Genomic DNA, 18868 nt, shown 5'->3' with positions numbered 1-18868 from the left:
TAGCTCCGGTGGTCAGTGTAGCTTCGTGCCCCCCCTAAGGCTGGCCAGTTGCTTCCCACCAGTAACCTCAAAGAAAGCAAGCTAACAAAGGCTGCATGCTCGTGAGAAGGAGAGCGATGCAGACAGAGAAACATTGTCTGTGAGAGCTGGGGGGGGTAAACATGGCTGTGTTTGGAAAGGGAAGGTGTGCATCCAGCCAGGAGGACAAATGTGAGGGAGAAGCTGAAGGCGGGCAGTGGGAGCTGTGCTGCCCATCTGCTGTCCATTGCTGCGTGTGACTCCAGGTTTCTTGAGTCCAGCGGGTCATGGAGCTGACAGCTCTTAGTCTGTCATTAGCAGCGGGTTGGAGGGACCGTGAAGCGTGGGGGTGAGGGACTCAGGGTGGGGGACATTTGGCCCATGGTGTGGCCTGACAGCATATGCTAAAATGTTTATGTGGTATTCTTCAGAAATGAAGAATAATAACGCTTAGCTAAATAATTTAATGATGACAATAAAGCTCAGCTCGTGAGGCAGGCGCAGGCTCATAAATAATTTGCTCAAGTTCTCCATGCCTCATGTGTGTTCACATATGTTTGTGTTCTTGTGTGGTAAAGGCATGCGTGTCTGTGCATGTGCATCTACTTGGCACTTGGAATTTAAGGCACGAATGTCCTGACTGTTGGATTCTGGGCCCAGCTGGGCACGTACAAATACGGCTTTCTTGGTCAGGTGTGTTCTGTGATTACTGTGCAGCTTGAGATGATTACTGGAGGCCAGAAGAATTTCTGCTTCCAGAGTTTGATGTGCAAGCCAGAAGCATGTCCTCCTTGCTGACTGGTTAACTCTCTCTCCCTCAGATGGAAGGGCTAAAGCTTGACCACCCTTCCTGTGCGTTGAGTTCCTGTAGGGAACAGAGCTCTTTGTCTGAGACCTGTATACAAAGTTTAGGACCCCACAGGAACACTTCTCGAGGCCTTGTGTCCTGTGTTGTTGAGTTAAAAAAGCAACTGTGGACTCCCATTTGTAGGCTCACACCTCTGCTTGAGAGGCCTTTGATATTTTGTTCATCTTTAATAGCGACATGGGACTTAGAAGGACTGAAATGGTGTTGTCCTGTTTGTGGAAGCCTCTGACTGTCCACTTCTCTGCGAGGAGGACCATGCCTGCCTCTGCCTCCGTTGGGAGACCTCCTGTTTCAGGAAGCAGCAGGGAGAGAATCCTCTTGTTCTTCTCTAAGCCTCACCTCTGGACAAATTTCTTGTATCTTGTTTTCTCCTCTTTACCCACATCTTCCAGAGCAGATGTAGACCAGCCCTCAGTTCGGTGAGTGTCTCAAAGTCACTGGAGCTTGTAAGGTCTCTGGAAATGGGCAGCGCCTTGGCCAAGGGCTTGGTCTGACATTGGCCCAGGTGCGTCTTCCTGCACCCTGCCAAGGTGCTGTGCCAAGCAGGCAAGAGAGAAGCTGTGGCCGCAGAGCAGCCCACTTGCTTGATCTCACCCTAGGCAGCCCCGCTTCCTTTTGTTGCCGCAGCCAGACACTGCTTCCACTTGCATCAGTGCTAACCCATGTCGCTGTGCTGGCATCGGCGCTGGCACCTCTACCACCAGTGCTGTCTTGCGGGCATCGTGCTGTGGCCCTGCTGTGGGCATGTTGCCCTGCTTGTGGGTGTGTGACCCTGTGGGGTACACTTCCCCATGGTGGGCAGGTTCAGTCATGGCTCGCTGTCCCGGGGACGGGCTCTGCAGTCCACCCTCGCTACGCAGCAGGCCCTGGGATGGAGGGGAGGAAAGGGGTGGACAGATGGGTAGAGGAAGCCCCCTCCCCAGAGATCATATCAAAATGTCTCTTTTGTGCAAAGCAGAGGGAATGCCCCCAAGAGCTCGTTTCCATGGCAACCACAAATGTCAGGTTCCATGTGGTGAATAACCGTTTCCATGACAACACCTCCTTTACCCTAGGTGCTGGGAGCTGGAGTGACAGCCCTGTTGGGGGAGGGGATGGGGAGATGTCCTCAGGTACTTAACCCCCTCTCTCACCTCCCCCCATCCTTTCCAACTCCTCGCCCCAAGCCCTCAGCCCCAGCATCCCTGGGTGGGTTCGCCTTCTACATGGGAGCGTGATGCTCTTGGCTTCCGCGGCATCCCTTCCTCCCTCCCTTCCCCCAAATGTATTTGCTCCTCGTAGAAGCTGAGATCCGAGTCTGTCCCTCCATCTCCCTCCCCATCTGTTTAGCTTAATCCTGGTTTTGCATCCTGGGTAGGAACAAAGCTATTTCTCAGTGCTGTGAGAGCAGTGGGGAGTGAGGTCGCCAGCTGCCCCTCTTGGCTCCACACCGAGCCCTCTCTTCGGAGCACACATCTGGGCTGCCTGCCCTCTCCCACCTCGCCTGCTGCCGAAATGCCTCCAGCCTTGGCTTGCACAGGCATATTGCCAGAGGCTGTGAGTAGTGGTAGGAGCCACTGCTTCTTGGCAAGGAGATCTGAGGCTTTCTGGAGCAGTATCTGACCCCATCCTTCTGAACCCCTGCCCCACAGCCCACTCAGCTCATGGGCTGAAAGAGATGCCTGGTCCTTGCCAGCTCATGAGGGGAGCGGCAGCCCAGAGGCAAGTGCCAGTGCTGCACGTGCTGGAGCCACGTGGCAGCAGAGTGGGATGTTAGGAGCTCTGCAAACCATGCAGCTGATAGAGAGTGGGAAAGGGACCCTCAGCCTTTCCCTGTCCCCCAAATGACACAGCAAGTACTGGGAGATGGAGATGGCACTGCTGCCTACTGAGGTGCAGCGTGGCAGCAGCTTGGCCTTCCTTTGGGGAGCTGCCAGCCAGTCTCTGGCTCTGCCAAGCAGCCCCACGTCACTCCTTGAGGCAGGGCTGGTCCCAGCTTCTGCTCATCCTGCCTGAGATCCACCAGTTGGTGGAAGTCAGCTTACAGCCCCCAGCTGCCTCAAGCGCTCTCCTGTGCCCAGTGGTCAGGCTTCAGCAGCAGCGTGCTATGCCACAGCAGCCTGTCACCTTCTGGTTGGCATCTCTGTCCTGTGAACTGCAAAGGTACTTCACGAGTTCCCTCCAGCTGTTGTGAACGTGGGCTCTGCCGCTGTTTTCTGGCCAGTCTGGCTCAGCCACCACTTGGAGACTGAGAGCAGTCCACATTTTGCATGCTGGCTCCTAACCACATTTCAGTTGGTGACTTTTATGGCTCGATTCGATTTTCTGTTGTGTTGTTGTTGCTCTTTTTCCTGAGGGTGTTTCCTAAGAGAGGGGCCAGACTGTGCCTGGACCTGCAACTTGTGTGCAGGTCTTACCTGCAATATTCTGATTGTTTTTTATTATGATTGTCACTGATTGAAGTCACTGTCAGCCTCTGTGAATGATGCTGAGAGACACGGAGTGAGATGTGCTGTGAATGTGGAAATCTGCCTTGTACGCCATTCCTCAGAGGACATTCTGGCTCAATTGGATCCTGCTAGCCTGGGAGGGAGGCTACAGCTTGTCAGCTGCTTTTCCAGGCAGTATAGGACACATGTTCCAGCAAAGAGTTTTGCCCTGCTTTGCAAATCAGACAGTTAAAACTGTGGGTTACTTAGTGCCGCTGCTCCTGGGTAGAAGTGTTCTGTCTTACCTGGAGAGTCCCCATATCACGGGAGCTAAGCTCCCCTTCAGGCTCGTTGCTTGTGGTTGTATTATTGCCGATGACGCTAATGGGTGTAAGAGAGGTAAACGGCTCTTCTCCACAAGCAAGCGAGTGGAGTTTTGTCACTTTCAGTCTGAGCATTTCCCTTGTGGACAGGAGATGTTGCTGGAGAGCGGCACTGCCCTTCTTTAGAGCCACTCTGGTGCACAGAGCTCTGACTGCATGAGGGTTGGGGAAGGGGAACCGTAACATGCCTGCTTGCTGTACTGTTCCTAGCCAAGTTCAGAGGCAGTCTTTCCTCCCTCCTGCAAGGCAAGCGGCTCGACTGGGTGAGGTGACCATGCATGCACCAAGTCAGGGCGGGCATAGGAAGAGCTTCCAAGTATAGTCTCACCTTAGGCCACCCTGACCACTGTTCAAGCTCCAGTCTCCTGATGATGAGGTGCTTCCTTGGAGTCCTTTCTTTGCCGCTTGCGGTATCTGAGGAGGCAGAGGTTTACGCATAGTGGGCATTTGCAGGAGAGCTGTTCCCTGAGGCAAGCAGTTGAGCAGGGCAAAGCACCAGGTTTACTTTTGAGAAGTCTGAAATCCGTGTGGTCCCTTCTCCAAGGGTTCTGGTTGCAATCATGATGTCTTGGTTCCCTTCTGCCACTCTGCTACTCTGCACAGCAGGCAGAAAGGGGCATCCTGGTGCCACTGCCATCAGCACCGTGTGCCAGGCAGATGGGCCAAACTCTAACCCTCTGCATTTCTCTTTCATTGCAGATGGCGCGCCCGATTCAAGTGAAACCTGCAGACAGCGAGAGCCGTGGAGGTAGTTGTCATCTCTCCTTGTTTCTCTTTTGGCGGCTTTGTGCTTGTGAGGGGGACCAAGCAAAGAGACAGGACCCTGACCTGGCCTTCCTCTCCCTGCAGTCTGTATGAAGGGGTGTTTGTGTGTGGCAGGGATTTGGGGGGACAGGAGAGGAGGCTAGGGATAGGCCTTCAGCTATGGGGAGCCTTCAGCTTGGCACAGCAGGCAGCTGAGAGCCCCCCAAGTCCTAAAGGTAATAATATGGCTGCCCACTCCACTCTCTTTCCCAGCCTTTTGAGGGTACTGCTAGCCTGACAGTGTCTCGCCCAGGAGGTTACTGAAGCAGGCATGCACTTTGGTGTCTCCAGGGGTCCTGGAGGGTGTAAGTAGTTGGGAAGAGGTTTCTTCCTCCTTAGACCTGATCAGCCCAATAAAAGCCAGATCCCTGCAGCAGCACCGGCTTTTTAAGCTGTTCAGCTCGCTGCTCTGCAGCTGACTCTCTTGTCTGCAGCTCACTCCTCTGCTTCCCCCATCACTGTTGGACTATCTCAGCCTCTCCGTTTTCAGCCCCCATCACACTTGTCAGGGCCCAAGTGCTGTTGCAGAAAATAGCATGTGATGGGGAAATAGTGTCTGAAGGGAAAGGATCCTGAGTTTAGGCCTGACGTGGAGGTGCCATCAGCCTGCGGGGGACCAGCGTGGATAGCTGGTCTACTATGCAGCATATACTGCATAGTTCAGAGCTGGAAGATTGGGAACAGGAGAATCTCTGTTAATTTAATGGGGAGCTCACAGCAGCTCAGATGCCTCCTCCAGGTGGAGATTTGCAACTCCAGCCCTTTCCAAATGTATGAACTCATTTTGCTGCTTTTCCTTGTCTTACGGATACATTTCTTGTCCTCTTCTTTCCCTTCCTGCATCTGCTTCGCCATGCCTCGTGCTGCTGGCGCTGCCTCTGAAAGCAGTTTAGTAGTGAGGGGGAGAATTTATGTGAGACTGTTTGTCCTGTAGGGCAGCGTCTCCTGCATGCTTTGTTTAGATTTGGAAGGCTTTTGTTTTAAATTTTAAGGGGTCACTTCCAAGCAGTTTGTAGTAACTTTCAGTTATTGCACTGGCAGGAAGATGAGACATACTTGATAATATTTTATATGAATGTGTGTATTTCTGGCTGCGTGATCCTCCTTTAAAAAAAAAGCGTATCTGTTTAAGTCAGGTAATTTTTCTAAATAGAGTCTGTGATGCTTCATTATTACTTGAGGGATAAGACACCTGACTTCTTTTACAGAAGCCTGGGCATTTTTGTTCCTCGGGCTATACTGAGAAGCCCAGGCATGCCACCTATAGACATAATCCTTTTGAAAAGAACTGTGGCTTAAGCCTTCAGAGAAACTAGCATGCCTAAACCACATAGGACTGGATTCATCTCACCTTACTTCAGCCCCTGGGTTCGGGGTTGAGTTGAAGGTCCTTGTCCAGGGTATGGATGGTAAAAAGAGACCAGTGCCTTCAGGGTGATTCACTCTCTTATTCTTGACACCGATATTAAGAGTGGATGAACTGTGCTTTAGAGGTGCCTGCAGTGAGGACAGAGGAAGCTAACTGCTCATTAACACCTCGTATTGCCTCAAGATGCAACCATTAGGTGGTCAATCCTTCCCCCACCACATTGTTTTTAAAAAATTGCACCCCAGATTTCTAATTAATTCAGAAATTGTGCATTGTATCTGAGGTTATTCCTGATGAGTCTTTAAAAAAAAAAAAGAAAAAAAAAGGCATAGGAAACTGGGAAGGCCTTTGCCAGTCATACCAATAACTCAACATCACAAAACCATTACATGTACCCACACTGGCACATCCCACGCACGCTCAGGCCATAAGACATGGCTGCATAGCAACCCTCACAGCCAACACAGAGACATAGGTAGATGTACCTAAAGATGACGCCCTATGTGTGCCCACTTGACACACACATTCATAGGCAAATGTGTGCATTGACCTTCACCAGTACCGCCCATGCAGTAAAACCAGACCAAACAGACAATTGAGGCTGTGAACAGACTGACCACTACAGCTTCGTTTTCTTAACGGTTTGTGTCTCTTTGAGTGGCGCTCCGGAATCTCTGGTGTTTAAAACTAGGCTGAGGTTATTTCTGCGGTCCTTCTGTTGCTGGTGGGGTACTACTAGGGACTCCTTTCTATACGCAGCCACCTAGTATCAGAACATATGTTGGGACTTAACATCTCTGATGCCTCAGCTCCTCTGTCAAATTGAGCTGAAATAGGCGAACAGGTTCGAAACCAGGATGTTGATGTGGAGGCAAGCTTTTGGTCAAGGCACTGGACTCTGAAATCTGTAAGCTTAGGAAAAGTGCACCGTAGAGATGACTGCCAACGTCAGGGCATCAGCTCTGCTTCCCATGGAGAAGGTCATAGAAGAAAGCAGCCTTTGGATTCTGAACACCTGCTTCCCTCCAGACCATGTGCCTAGCTTCCTTCCAGCTTTGTTGCAGAGCTCAGAAACGAGTAGCTCCCGCAGGATCCATGACAAACTGGATTTTCTCCTGAGGCAGAAGCAGCATCAAGACAGCACCCTCTGTTGCTTTTTCCAGAGGTTTCTGACGTGATGCTCCACTTGTCAGAGAAGTGGATGAGCAAGTTTGCAAACATGGGAAGAGCCATTCCCTGTAGCAATAGCCCCACACTGGCAGGAGGTAAAAGATTTGGGGCAGGGCAGAACTGCTTGGACTAGGAATTTATCAAGGGAGCAGCTGCATGCGTCAGTGAGGCCCTGCTCTGTATTATCCTTGAAGAGAACCTCTTTTATCCTCTCTAGGGACTGACATCTCTCAAATTAAGCACCCTGAATTAAGTACCTGAAGTTAGGGCACCGGAATTTGTCTCCTGGTCTAAGAGATGCTAATTTGTTTGCCCAAGGGGCAGTTTTGGCTAAGCCCTGTAGGGGCTGCATGGGGATATCTGGATGCTCGGTGTTACTGCACCCTACAGAAGGAATTCACTAGTAAAAAGATGCTGCCTGCGTTAGTTCAGAGGGGGACCTGTGATTCTGGCGCAGCCTTTGTCAGCTCTTTCTTCCTTTCCTTTCCGCCTCTGATGTGAGCCTGGGAGAGCCAGGAGGAGGCAGAGGAGCTTGTCTGTGCTTCTTGTGAGACCTGGAGCGCTCTGCTGCACTGATGTGATAGGACAGCTAGCCCGAGCCCATTAGCACTGCCTTAGAGACAAGGAAGCTCTCTGCATAGCCAAGGAGATTTGCTGCGTCCCATCCACAGCCAACTGCTTGAGCGGGCTTCCTCCCTCTCCCTGCTCCTTGCTGCTGACAGCTGCTGGCCAAATGACCTAAATCCACTGAGTTTAAAGAAGAGCAGTGCCCAGTGCTTGCGTGCTCTCCTCTCTCCCTCGTGGCCGAAGCATTCAGCCTTAACTCCTCGCTTGTTCCCCTAGTATCTTCATCAGCGACCCGCTCTGCGCTGGCCCTCCTCCTGCTGCCTGGGTGACTGACTGTGCCCAGAGCATGTTTCCATGGGAACTCAACAGTCAGAGATCTGAGACGATTTTCCTGGTTGCTGGACAGCATGGGAAATTGCCAATCCGTGAGTGAAAAACAAGAGCTGGAGAGAAAGTGAAGGAAAAATGGCAGGAGGAGGGTGTGCTGTTACAAGCGGGGGAGAGAAGATCCTCCAGCGCTGCACGAGTCCCTGCTGGGGAGCCAAAGGAGCCAGTGACCCCCAGCAGTGGCTTGAGGATGCCAGCTGATTTGGGATCGACAATTTTAAGAGCGGTGACAGCAGACATCAGAGGTGAAAGGGCTTGCAGGGTTTCGACCCAGTTGTGGAGAAACGAGGCAGCTTGGTTATTGGTAGGGGAACACCCCTGTTTGGAAGCTGCCTGAAGTGAGAGGGCACTAGATCATGGGTTGGGCTCCCGGACATGGAGAGGGAGAGAGGTCAGCAGCAGAGGAAGCCCTTTCCCAAGTCCCCAGTTGCTGCAAAGAGGCATCCGAGGGGAACAAGCCTGGATCCTTTTCCTACGTGCAGTCTTGGGAACAGGGCTGCATGAAATGAAAATAACTGTGGAAAAAAATCTTTCTCTTATGTTGTCAGTGACTTCACCCCCTTCTAATATTGCCGTTCTGGGTATTCAGAAAAGAATCAAACCCGATAGGTGTGTTTCTTTATATTTGCCTTTACAGCTTGAATCCGTAACGTATCACAGTTTTAACCTGTTCTGCGTAGCCAGGAAGGCTGGCGTTGTTGTCTTCCAAATTCAAAAAAGAAAAGCTGAAATTCCCCCACAAACACAGGACTTCCAAAACGTTCCGTTAGTGAGCCATGTCAGACAACGGAAGACCTGCAGTAAAACTGCAAGAATGGAAACTAGCATCCACTGTTTCAATGGAACTTTCCCAAAGAAAAATGCTTTTGATCCACAGAAATGGTATGAGGATGAAACCACAAGAATTGCCCAGGAAATTTCAAAGCCTTCTGAAGGAGAAAACAACCAGTAACTCATAGCGTAATGTTGATTTGATTGCAAATTGCTTCCTTTGCAAAGTTGTGGCCTCTTGCATCCATTAGACTGTTGCTTGACGAAGGCTTAAGTTTTGTGTGGCTCTGGTGGCCATCAGGTCTTTGCACTGAATTAGTCATCAGCCAAAACTGGAACCACTTGCCTGACTTTCCACTGGTTACCCACTATTCTTCTGCAAAAACCTCACTTTATACAAAATCAAATCCAGAAGCAAAAGTAACGAAAGTAACATTACATCCGTGTAGCTGTATGTTCCCCCACCTAGAGTTCCAGCTTTTTAAATTTCGAATATAACTGACTTTTCCAGTTGTCTTGACACCCTCCTGCCACCCTGACCCCAACAGCCAGAGAGTCTGCTGGAGTCCCTAAAGAGCAAGGAAAGATCGTCAAGTGCATTTCTGGCTGTTAAGTCTTAGTCCACAATTATTTGCTTGTTGGTTCAAAGAGCAGAGGATTATTTTAGAGCATCTGAAGTCAGTACAAATATTTCCCAGTGTGTTTCTCCCCTTTGCTGATGTGTTTTTTGAGGAACTCCTGCCGTGTTTGCAATCCAAAGGCTGCAGCGTGGTGCACATCTGAAATAAGGCCTGCTTGCAGCTGCAGCGTAGATTGAGGGTAGAGGAAGGGAGAACATGCAGAGCTCAAGCGTCCCCTCCCATAGCCAAAGTGGGATCACATGTGGCATCAGGTGATGTTCCTGGGAGCACAGAGGAGCTGCTTCTTTAGTTTCCATTCTCCTCTCTGCCTCCCCATAAATATGTTCCTGACTAGTCCCTTTTTTTTTTTTCCCCCCACTCTCCTTCCAGTCAGATTTTTCACCTTCTCTGTGTGCTATTTTTTGGCTGGTTTGCCCACCAGCATTTCTGAGCTGACCCTTGGGTGGGGGCAGATGCTGCCTTACTGCTAAGAAGGCAGCTGTACAGCACGTGGATTTTTAGCTCTTGTGCCTTGGCTGGGGATTACTGGGCATTGTCAGAGCACTAAATTTTGGATGGACTCAATCAGCTGAAATAGTGTCTCCAAAATGCAACCATTGTCATGCAGGTGCAGGGAGAAACGTAGAAAGAGTTGCAAGGAAAATGGAAGGGAATGAAACTCCCGCAGGTTTAATTATCCAGGGAATCATGAAAATGGAGAAGCTGGGAAATTTAGCCTTTAAAAAATACGCAAGGCCATATATTTCGGCCACTTCCAGTGACATAAATCAGGAGTATCTGTTTGGGACTGGGTAAAAGCCTTAGATCCAGCACTTTTCACCCTTTATCTGTGATGGATCAAAGTGGCATCTTTGTTGCATGTATATCTAGTGCCTAGTGGAGAGCTGTGCCTGCATGAGCTTGTGCTTGGACTCTGTGGGGTGGTGCCGCCATACAAAGAGGCTCCCTGTGGCATCTGCATGGTGGAAGAGTGCATCTGTCCGCACATCCCTCTTGCTCACTGAGGAAGTTGGTTTCTGAAGGCACCTGCTGGGGCTGGGTCAATGTGCAAGCATGAGCCTATGTGTTTGTCCATTAATGTTGTGTGCATGCATTTGCTTTTGTGTAAGGGACCAATGGTGCATGTAGACACTTCCTGTATGTGTTCCCAAGTGTGTCTGTATGTGGCAGAGCGGTGGGCAGGAGGCAGCTTGCTTGCTTATACCTGGATGGGAACCATCCCCTAGGCCAAGGGGAGCAAGGAAGGGGTGGGGTGGGGGGGCTTTGCCAGCAGTGTGAATGTGTAATGTGTCATCCATTCCTGCTATACATACACACCACCACCCCTGCAGCCTGCTCTGCTGCTGTAGCTCCAAGACCTGTTGTTTTTCAGGTCACTGCACTCTCAAACAGATAGCAGCTTCCTTGCTATTTTCCCTGACGTGCGTCACATTACATTGGTTTTGTTTGAAGCCAGCCCCTCTGATCCTGTCGCTAACAATAAGGAGTCCTCTCTCACTGCTCCTCCCAAGCCATATCCTGACACATTCGCTCCTATGGGTCATGTCTCCCCATGTGTGTTTGGGGCAATGGGGAAGGGTTAACTCTGTAGCTGCCACAACTATCTCCTTCCAAAAATGGAGATTGGGCTGGCGTTCAGGCTGGGATTTTAATGTGCTATTTTAATAGCTGTTCACAGCAATCTGTGGAGGATGTTGCCGCAACCACTGCTGTGTTTGTGCATGACTGGATGGCATCAGGCTGTGTGATGAGCCCCTGTGTGTACTGGCGGGGGTAGAGACGGGGAGAAAGCACTGTGCACCTTTCTTCCCACCTCCACACTTGGCCATCTCAAAAAACCCCATAATCCTCACTTCTGCCTTCTGATGGAGGAACTCAGAAGGACCCTGAACTCAAAAGTCCTGGATGTGTTGGCCAGCCTTCCAGCCCCCTGCCAGTGTGACACAGGTACAGAATGCCCTTGGATTAGGGGCGAGTGGGGACTATGGATCTGTTTGTTGGTCCCCACCCAAATGTCTTGCGATTGGCTGATGGTGAGGCAAATTGGGATCCAGGATGCCAGGGTTTATTCCAGGTATTAGAGGACAGCTTGCTAGACACACTGGTTAGGCTGGGGTAGGAAAGGGCGAATTCAAGCTAAGATGCTTGGTTACATATCTGTGGAAACAGTGGTCTTGGAGAGAAGGAAAAGGAAACAGAAGCCTGGAATTTATTCACCCTGCCTGGGCTGGTCTGCTCTATTTCCTAAGGTACTTCTTGGGCTTCACATATTGTTCAATAAGGGTATAATTGCCCAGGCAGTTTTTCTTATTACCATTTGTGTTGGATCATTCAAAGGAAGGGGCTAATGAATAGAAGGAAATTATTAATCTTTTGTTTTCCTTTGGGGAGGGTAGGACAGGGGAAGCCACAGAAACCTTTGCAGGTGTGAGGAGCTTGGGAGGACCCTGCATACTCACCCCTGGAAGCATTTCAGCCAACAGCAAATCATTTCCATGCCAGGCATGTTTTCAACACTAGGCTGTTTTGTGCTTAAGTGTCCCTATCCTCCTGCTTTGGACTGTAAGCCTCATAGAAGGTTGATGTTTCTGTGTTTGCCCCTAGGGGACAGGAAACTCTTTGTGGGCATGTTAAATAAGCAGCAGTCTGAGGATGACGTGCTCCGGCTCTTTGAACCATTTGGGGTCATTGATGAATGTACGGTGCTCCGTGGACCTGATGGTAACAGCAAAGGTGTGAACCCCTCTGTGTGTCGCGCCCTTTCTCCCTGCTTTTCAGGTAGCGCTCACCTGCCTCACCACCTGTGCCTCCTTTCCCCTGGGGCACTTATTCCCCCCCCTCATCTTTATGGGAACCCATGTAACAGCCAGACATAGGAAGCAGGGCAGGAAGAGTTGTCTGCTGTAAGGAAAGACTGGGGAAGTTGGGCAGAGACTGAGGTGAAAGGAGGAGAAACAGAGCACGATGAGTAGCTGAGTTATCGGGATCATTAGTGAGCCTGTTGGCACAGTCTGGGTCTGCAATTTGAAATGTTTGTACCCACAATTAGGAGTGCACAGAGAATTTGGGGAAGAGGTAATCAGGGGCAAGGGTGGAGATGGTGACATCACCTAGAGTGTATCATTGAAGTAACAGTTTGAGACCCTTCTTGTTTTTCCAGGAGAGAGAACTTGGGGTGAATCATCCTTTTTGTTCCCTGCTTTCTTGGGTTGGCTTTCCTTTTGCCCCTCCTGAGATCCAGATATTGTCTCTTGTGCGATGATGGAAGGGGCACTTTCACAGCAGTCCTGTCACTGCAATCTCCTGTGCTCTTTCTGTCCCTTTCCAGGCTGTGCTTTTGTAAAGTTCTCATCTCACACAGAGGCTCAGGCAGCAATCCACGCACTCCATGGCAGCCAGACAATGCCCGTGAGTATAAGGCCAGGGTACCTACCCTCTGCCTAATTGTCTTCCCATCACCCTGTTGAAGGGACTTCCCCTCACTGTCCAAAACCACGACAGGTTCAACTGCAGTTTCCAGCTGGTGTGGTTCGGGGGGTGTGTGTGTGGGGGTGTGTGCGCGCGCGCGCAGGGGGGTGTGTGGTGTGTGTGGGGTGTCTGTGCATGCACACACACATCTGTGCTCCTGTCTTTGGAAACCATCCTGTCTCCTGGGCTGGTGTGTGTGTATCTATGTATGTCTGTCTAGACTGGTAGTGACGGCACTTACAGCTATAAAGGTTAAATAAAAGAGAGCCAAGAACCAGGCCATGAATTTGTCTTAGAGGCAGCTACCGAGAGCAGTGAGCAGGGTGCACGCTAACAATTAGCAACGTGAACAGTCAGGACTCCAGTGTCTGAGCACACTCCCCACCTTCTCTTATTCAGGCAGTAGAGGAGGCCTCTGGGGCAGGCTGGGTGTGGATGGGAATGTTTTGTGCATTGTGTGGGGTCGTGTAGCTGCAGCTGTGCCTTCTTGAGGAGCTGCAGTTGTGATCTCGTCTCTCACCATCTGTAACCTGGATTGGGGCACCTTGCGGGCAGGACAGTGCACTGCTGCAGCAGGGGTATTTCCACCTGCCAGGAACTGCTCTGCCTATCCAGCCAAGCTCATGATGGTGGAAAGAGGGTGCTTGTGGCTGACAATGTCCTGGGTGTTCCTGGCTGCACCATCGCCTGGTGAATGCAGCCAGGGATGTGTGCACCCACTTGTGCAGCTGTGCAAGGCCCAGGGTGCGAGGGGAAGGGCAGGAGAGGGAAGGGTTGGATGGATGGATGGATGGGGAAGGGCACAGCCTAGGTTCCAGGCAGGTCCCAAGCACTTTCACGCCAATATTTGCTCTTCTGCTCCTCTTCCCACTCCTCTCTGCTGCCTGCTCTGCCCCACCTTGCCTGACTGCTGACTCTCTGGCTGTCCCACGGCTCTTCTCCCCTGCCTCCTCTCTCTGTCTCCTCTCTCTGTGCCTAGGGCGCCTCCTCCAGTCTAGTGGTGAAGTTTGCTGACACAGATAAGGAGAGGACCCTCCGTCGTATGCAGCAAATGGTGGGGCAGCTGGGGATATTCACTCCATCTCTCACCTTGCCGTTCAGCCCATACAGCGCCTATGCGCAGGCTGTGAGTATCACGCGTGTGTGTGTGGGGGGAAAGGCTGCCCTCCTGGCTATGGGGCAACACCATACCTGGGCTGGGAGACCACAAACGGCTCTCTAACAAATGTGTGAAAGCTTCCCGGCACCTGGGAGTTGTTCCTGGCTTCAGTTTATCCAGTCAGCAGCATAGTCTTTGTGCATTTCTGTCCTGGAAGGGGTGACAGGGGAGAGCTGGGACCTTCTCAAAGTGAGTCTGGATTTCTCTGATGTGGTGTAGACTGGCGGAGGTGTCTGGGAACAGGTCAAGCATGACCCAGTGTCTTTCTGTCTTGTTTTGAGGACAGCTCAGAGCCATGATTCCTGGGTGATGTCTGCCAGACATGGCAGTCTGTCAACTTGTGAACTCTTCCTCTGGATCTGTGGACAAATGTGTCTCTCTCCTCTCTGTTTTTGGAGTACCATGAGAGCTCTGAGCCCAGCTTCATGTGTTTATTTCTCTGCTGAAGTTCTCAGGAGAGCCCTAATCCCCCCAATGCTGTCCTGCTTCCAGGGTTTTCTCTTTTCGCTAGTGTGACTGTGGGGTTTGCAGGATGCTGGAGAGGGAGCAGCAGGTAGCAGAGGGTCAGAGGTGTTTCGGCAGTCTGGCGTCCTCTGGCAAGACTGGCTGTGCTTTGGATCTTAGTGAGAGAACCTCATTGCCTTGCAGTGATGGTGGTGATTGCCACTGATATTTGAGGTAGGTCCCAAACTCAACACATCCCCGATCAGCTGTGGTGGAGCATCTTTTGGGTCGTCTTGGTGTCTGTCACATTTGGGTCTCTGCTACTAAGTATAAAGCCCATGGAAGGAGGCTTAGAAATTGCTCAAGGGATGAGAGATGCTTCTGTCAAAGAACTAACTCAAAAGCAGATACTGTTACTGAAAGTAATTTTCCAGGGATTGGGGGGGCGAAGGTGTGGAAATAAGCCTGTTCTCCTATATATTGACACCTCTTTCACCTCTGGCTTCAGTGGCTACTTGGTGTGTCTCCTTTGCATCCACATGACAGAGAAGAAACTGCTTCTCAGTTGTTGGCTGTGTCCTCTCAAACAATCCCCTGAAACGGCTAATTAAGTGTGTGGCAAGAGCATGGAGCAGCAAAAGAAAAGAGGCAATACATATGAGACTCCATACTGTTGGGGAATTTTGGAACCAAATGTAGAATTTGTCCAATACAGCTTATTTGGTTCTTCTTGTTTAATGAGGCTGAGAATAGCTATACCATTCCAAGCACCAACGCTTCCAGCAGAAGAATGGTTTAGAGGGGACAACCCTTTCTGAACAGACAGCAGTATCTCTTGCCAAGACCAATCCAGCCCTGTAATCCACAAGACAGCTATACCTGATGTCTAAGGTTATAGGTTAGCTCAGCTGTGGGTCAGCTATGAGATGATCATTCTGGTATATCTTCTGCTGCCATGGAGATGGCGCTAACTTGGGCATGATATGATGGTGAAGGAGGCAGGAATGGACCACACAGTGAGGTTATGATGGCAGAAAGTATTTTATTAGCTTATGGTCCAGGATGTGTAAGGAAGGAGAGCAGTGGGACCTTCTAGACTTGGTCTTTAACTTCCCTCCAATCTTCAGAAACTCCTGTGATGACAAGAAACCAGTCAGGCCTAGGCTGTGCTCCTTGCGTATCTGCATCTTCTTATTCCTCAGTTGTGTCTGTAAATTTGTTGCTTTGTCTATGATTCTTCACTGTCCTTCCTGCTCTGTGACTTTATTTTGGCTTTCCCCTTGACTCAGGACTCAGCCTGTCTTTGACTCTTTCAGTTTTTTTCCTCCTTTTCCTTTCCACTGATTTTGATTCTCTCTCCTTCTTTGTGAGGCACTGACCTCACACCTGATTGTTTCTTCTCTTGTGTCATCCCAGTCTTTGGTCTCCCTTCTCCCAGAGGAGAGGTCCTAGCCAGTTCTCATATGCATACAGTGTCCTCATCAGAGGGAAAGGGTATCATCAACCCTTTGAAATGCCATCTAATATCTCTGGAAGTGGGGACAGAAAGGAGGGATTTCCTTGCTGTATCTCCTTACAGCACCTCCAAATGTCCTGCCGTGGGCAGCTCTGGGGAGCTGGAACCTCTGGTAAGCGCAAGGGAACTCCAACATAGTTCATGCTTGCATGGTGCAGGACTTGGAGCAGTTGATGCGGCACTCAAGGTTACACACAGGCCCAGGAGATGCAGCTAACAATTATCATAGAATCATAGAATGGTTTGGGTTGGAAGGGAACTTAAAGATCATCCAGTTCCCACCCCCTGCCATGGGCAGGGACACCCTCCCCTAGCCCAGGTTGCCCAAAGCCCCATCCAACCTGGCCTTGAACACTGCCAGGGATGAGGCATCCACAACTTCTCTGGACAGCCTGTGCCAGTGCCTCACCACCCTCACAGTAAAGAACTTCTTCATAATATCTAAGCTAAATGTACCCTTTCAGTTTAAAGCCATTCCCCCTTGTCCTGTCACTCCCTGCCCTTGTCACCAGTCCCTCTGTAGCCCCTTTAGGGACTGGAAGGGGCTCTAAGGTCTCCCCGCAGCCTTCTCTTCTCCAGGCTGAACAACCCCAACTCTCTCAGCCTGTCTCCATAGTGTGTGGTTGAATTGGACTGAGAGGAGTGAGTGCTGTTGGGGTGAACTGGTGCATAATAGGCATTGTCACAATTTAATACGCCAACAACTTTCTCCCTGTCCCTATGGAATTTGCTGCCTCATAAAGCCAAAGCAGTCCCCCAGAGTCCCCAGCCTAGGAACAAGTTTGCAGTCTGGGTTGTTTGGGGGTTTTTGTTGGGTTTTGTGGTTTGTTTTTTTTTTTTTTCAGTTGGATGTTTTAAATTTATATTAATTGCATTTTTCTTTAAAGAACTATTTCAAATTAAACGTGAAATAATCACAAGCTCTGTTAGGTCTAAAGTTATTATGATCTATTCAAATATACCAAATAAGATATTAAAATAGTCAAACAGTACATGTTAGCTGATACAGTTTGTAAGAAAAATTCTCATACTTCTCTGGGAAATACGACTGGCTTAAGCATCTGGAAGCAGTTTATTTCAGTGCTTAAACCAGATTTACATCCCAGGTGCCTCTTCTGCAAGTGAAAAATGAATATTTCCTTCATTTCAATTTATTCAAGTTGAATTCAGCGATTAGTTTAGGTGGAATCAGGGAACTGATTGGGAGCTGAAAAAAAAATCATCTATCAATACAAGAGAGACCTGAAGTCTTAAAAAATCAGCCAGTGCAATTTACTAACTGCTTATAATGCTTGACTATGGCTTGTATTTCATAAATCAGTTCTAAACACAAAACAGTTTGTTCACACACACCTTTTCTTTCTGCTCTTATGGATATTATGGTAATTTTATTTAAGTAATGAAAACAATTTCAGAATGCTAGTCTGGTGCATGTGCAGTCGGATGCAGGTCTTGTTCCAGCCAGAGCCTGGCACAGAACAGACCTTAATGAGAAAAAAGAAAATCAATATTCATCAAGTAAATAAGAAATGCATTGGTTCCTGCATTCTTAAATGGGGACAGTGTGAAGATAGGACTAGGAATATGTGCAGACTGCTTGCCACAGGGACGCTTTCCTTAGCAGAGGTTCGTGCTCTCAGAAGGCTGCATTTTGCTGTAATCCTGGCTCGGGGTGAGTGGTTCCCAGTAACGTGAGTGAGTCCTGCTTCGGGGGAATGACTCCAAAGACAATGTGGTGGCGAATAGATGAGATGATTTCAGGGCACTTGCTTTCTGGAGTCAAGCGGCAGTGAACCCCTTTGCTGTCAGTCAGTCTTGCCTGCCTGCAGAGACCCTGCTCTGCGGGGTGCCTGGGTGTCCCACCTCCGCCCCTATCCCAGCACCACCCTGCGGAGTCAGTTCCACCCCAGCTGCTTTGCCTGTGCCAGCTTATAGAGACAGCAGTGCCACAAAATGAGGTAATTCCTCTTCTTTTTACACAGCAGCAATAATCAGCTTCTGTGTGGAGGAACTTAAGAGAGGTTTAGCTAGCTATGAACTTTTCACAGTTACCAGATTCTCCAGCTGAGACCCGGGACAAACTGGCTTACTCACTCAGCCATTTGTGGATGAGGCAGGTTACCCGAGTGGTGTGTATTTATGTTGTAGAGCAGACAGTGGGATACGGTTGTAGTTAATGTAAGATTTGTGTTTTTCTTGGGTTTTGCCATGTACCAACCCCCAGCTCATCTTGGGGAATTGTAGTTTCCAGAGAGCCGTGCCTGTGCCTCCCCTGCTCTCCTTGCTTGATGGAGGAGACAGCCCTTATAAAGGGGCCAGATAATTTTGCATCCAGATCTAAGCGTTTGTTGCCACTGCACTCTGTGCGCAGTCTGATTTAATCTTATGCTCCAGAGCACCGATGGTCAAATAGGACCAGAAGGATTTTTTTCTTCTTCCTCCTAACCCTCCTCCCAACCTCGTGTTTGTTTCACCCACCTTCCCTTCTTCCCTCCCTCCCTTTCTTTTTGCATTGTGCATCTCTGCCTAGTCAGGTGTGTTACGGGGCCACGAGGAGCTGCCATCCCCAGGGTGCAGGCCGCTGCCAGAGGAAAGACAGAGCTCAGTGGATCATGGGGCAGACCTCAGACGGCGAAGCATGCCGTAAGAGCTGGGCCTGGACGGACACCTGGTTGTACAGCAGGGTGCATGTACCATAATGAGCTCTGCTTGTCTCCCAGCAGCATTGTTGAGGGCTGGGCAAAAGGAGACCGATTTGGACCCCATTCCTCAAGGCAAAGCTGCATTAATACCTGGGCCTGTCCCGGGAGAAGCGGCAGTGCTCAGAGAAGGGGCTGTGGCTGGCAGGAAATGTCGTTGCTGTGCCTGACAGACAGTGGTAGGGCCTGTGGTGAG

General features: G+C 50.1%; 1 protein-coding gene across 4 annotated transcripts in view; it reads left to right on the top strand.

Annotated features, from left to right (window-relative positions):
- Positions 1-18868, top strand: part of CELF5 (CUGBP Elav-like family member 5) — a 42733-nt gene that overhangs the window by 17090 nt on the left and 6775 nt on the right. For 2 of the 4 annotated variants that reach the window (XM_075776707.1, XM_075776706.1), the window contains exons 3-6: positions 4377-4428; positions 11991-12119; positions 12715-12794; positions 13834-13980. In XM_075776707.1, the coding sequence (XP_075632822.1) occupies positions 4377-4428; positions 11991-12119; positions 12715-12794; positions 13834-13980 (408 nt within the window). The remainder of the gene's footprint in view (positions 1-4376; positions 4429-11990; positions 12120-12714; positions 12795-13833; positions 13981-18868) is intronic. The other 2 variants (XM_075776708.1, XM_075776709.1) reach the window with 2 other exon arrangements.

The sequence above is a fragment of the Balearica regulorum genome, chromosome 26 (genome assembly GCF_011004875.1).
Source record: "Balearica regulorum gibbericeps isolate bBalReg1 chromosome 26, bBalReg1.pri, whole genome shotgun sequence".
Classification (NCBI taxonomy): Eukaryota; Metazoa; Chordata; class Aves; order Gruiformes; family Gruidae; genus Balearica; species Balearica regulorum.
This window is presented reverse-complemented; position numbering and strand designations above follow the sequence as displayed.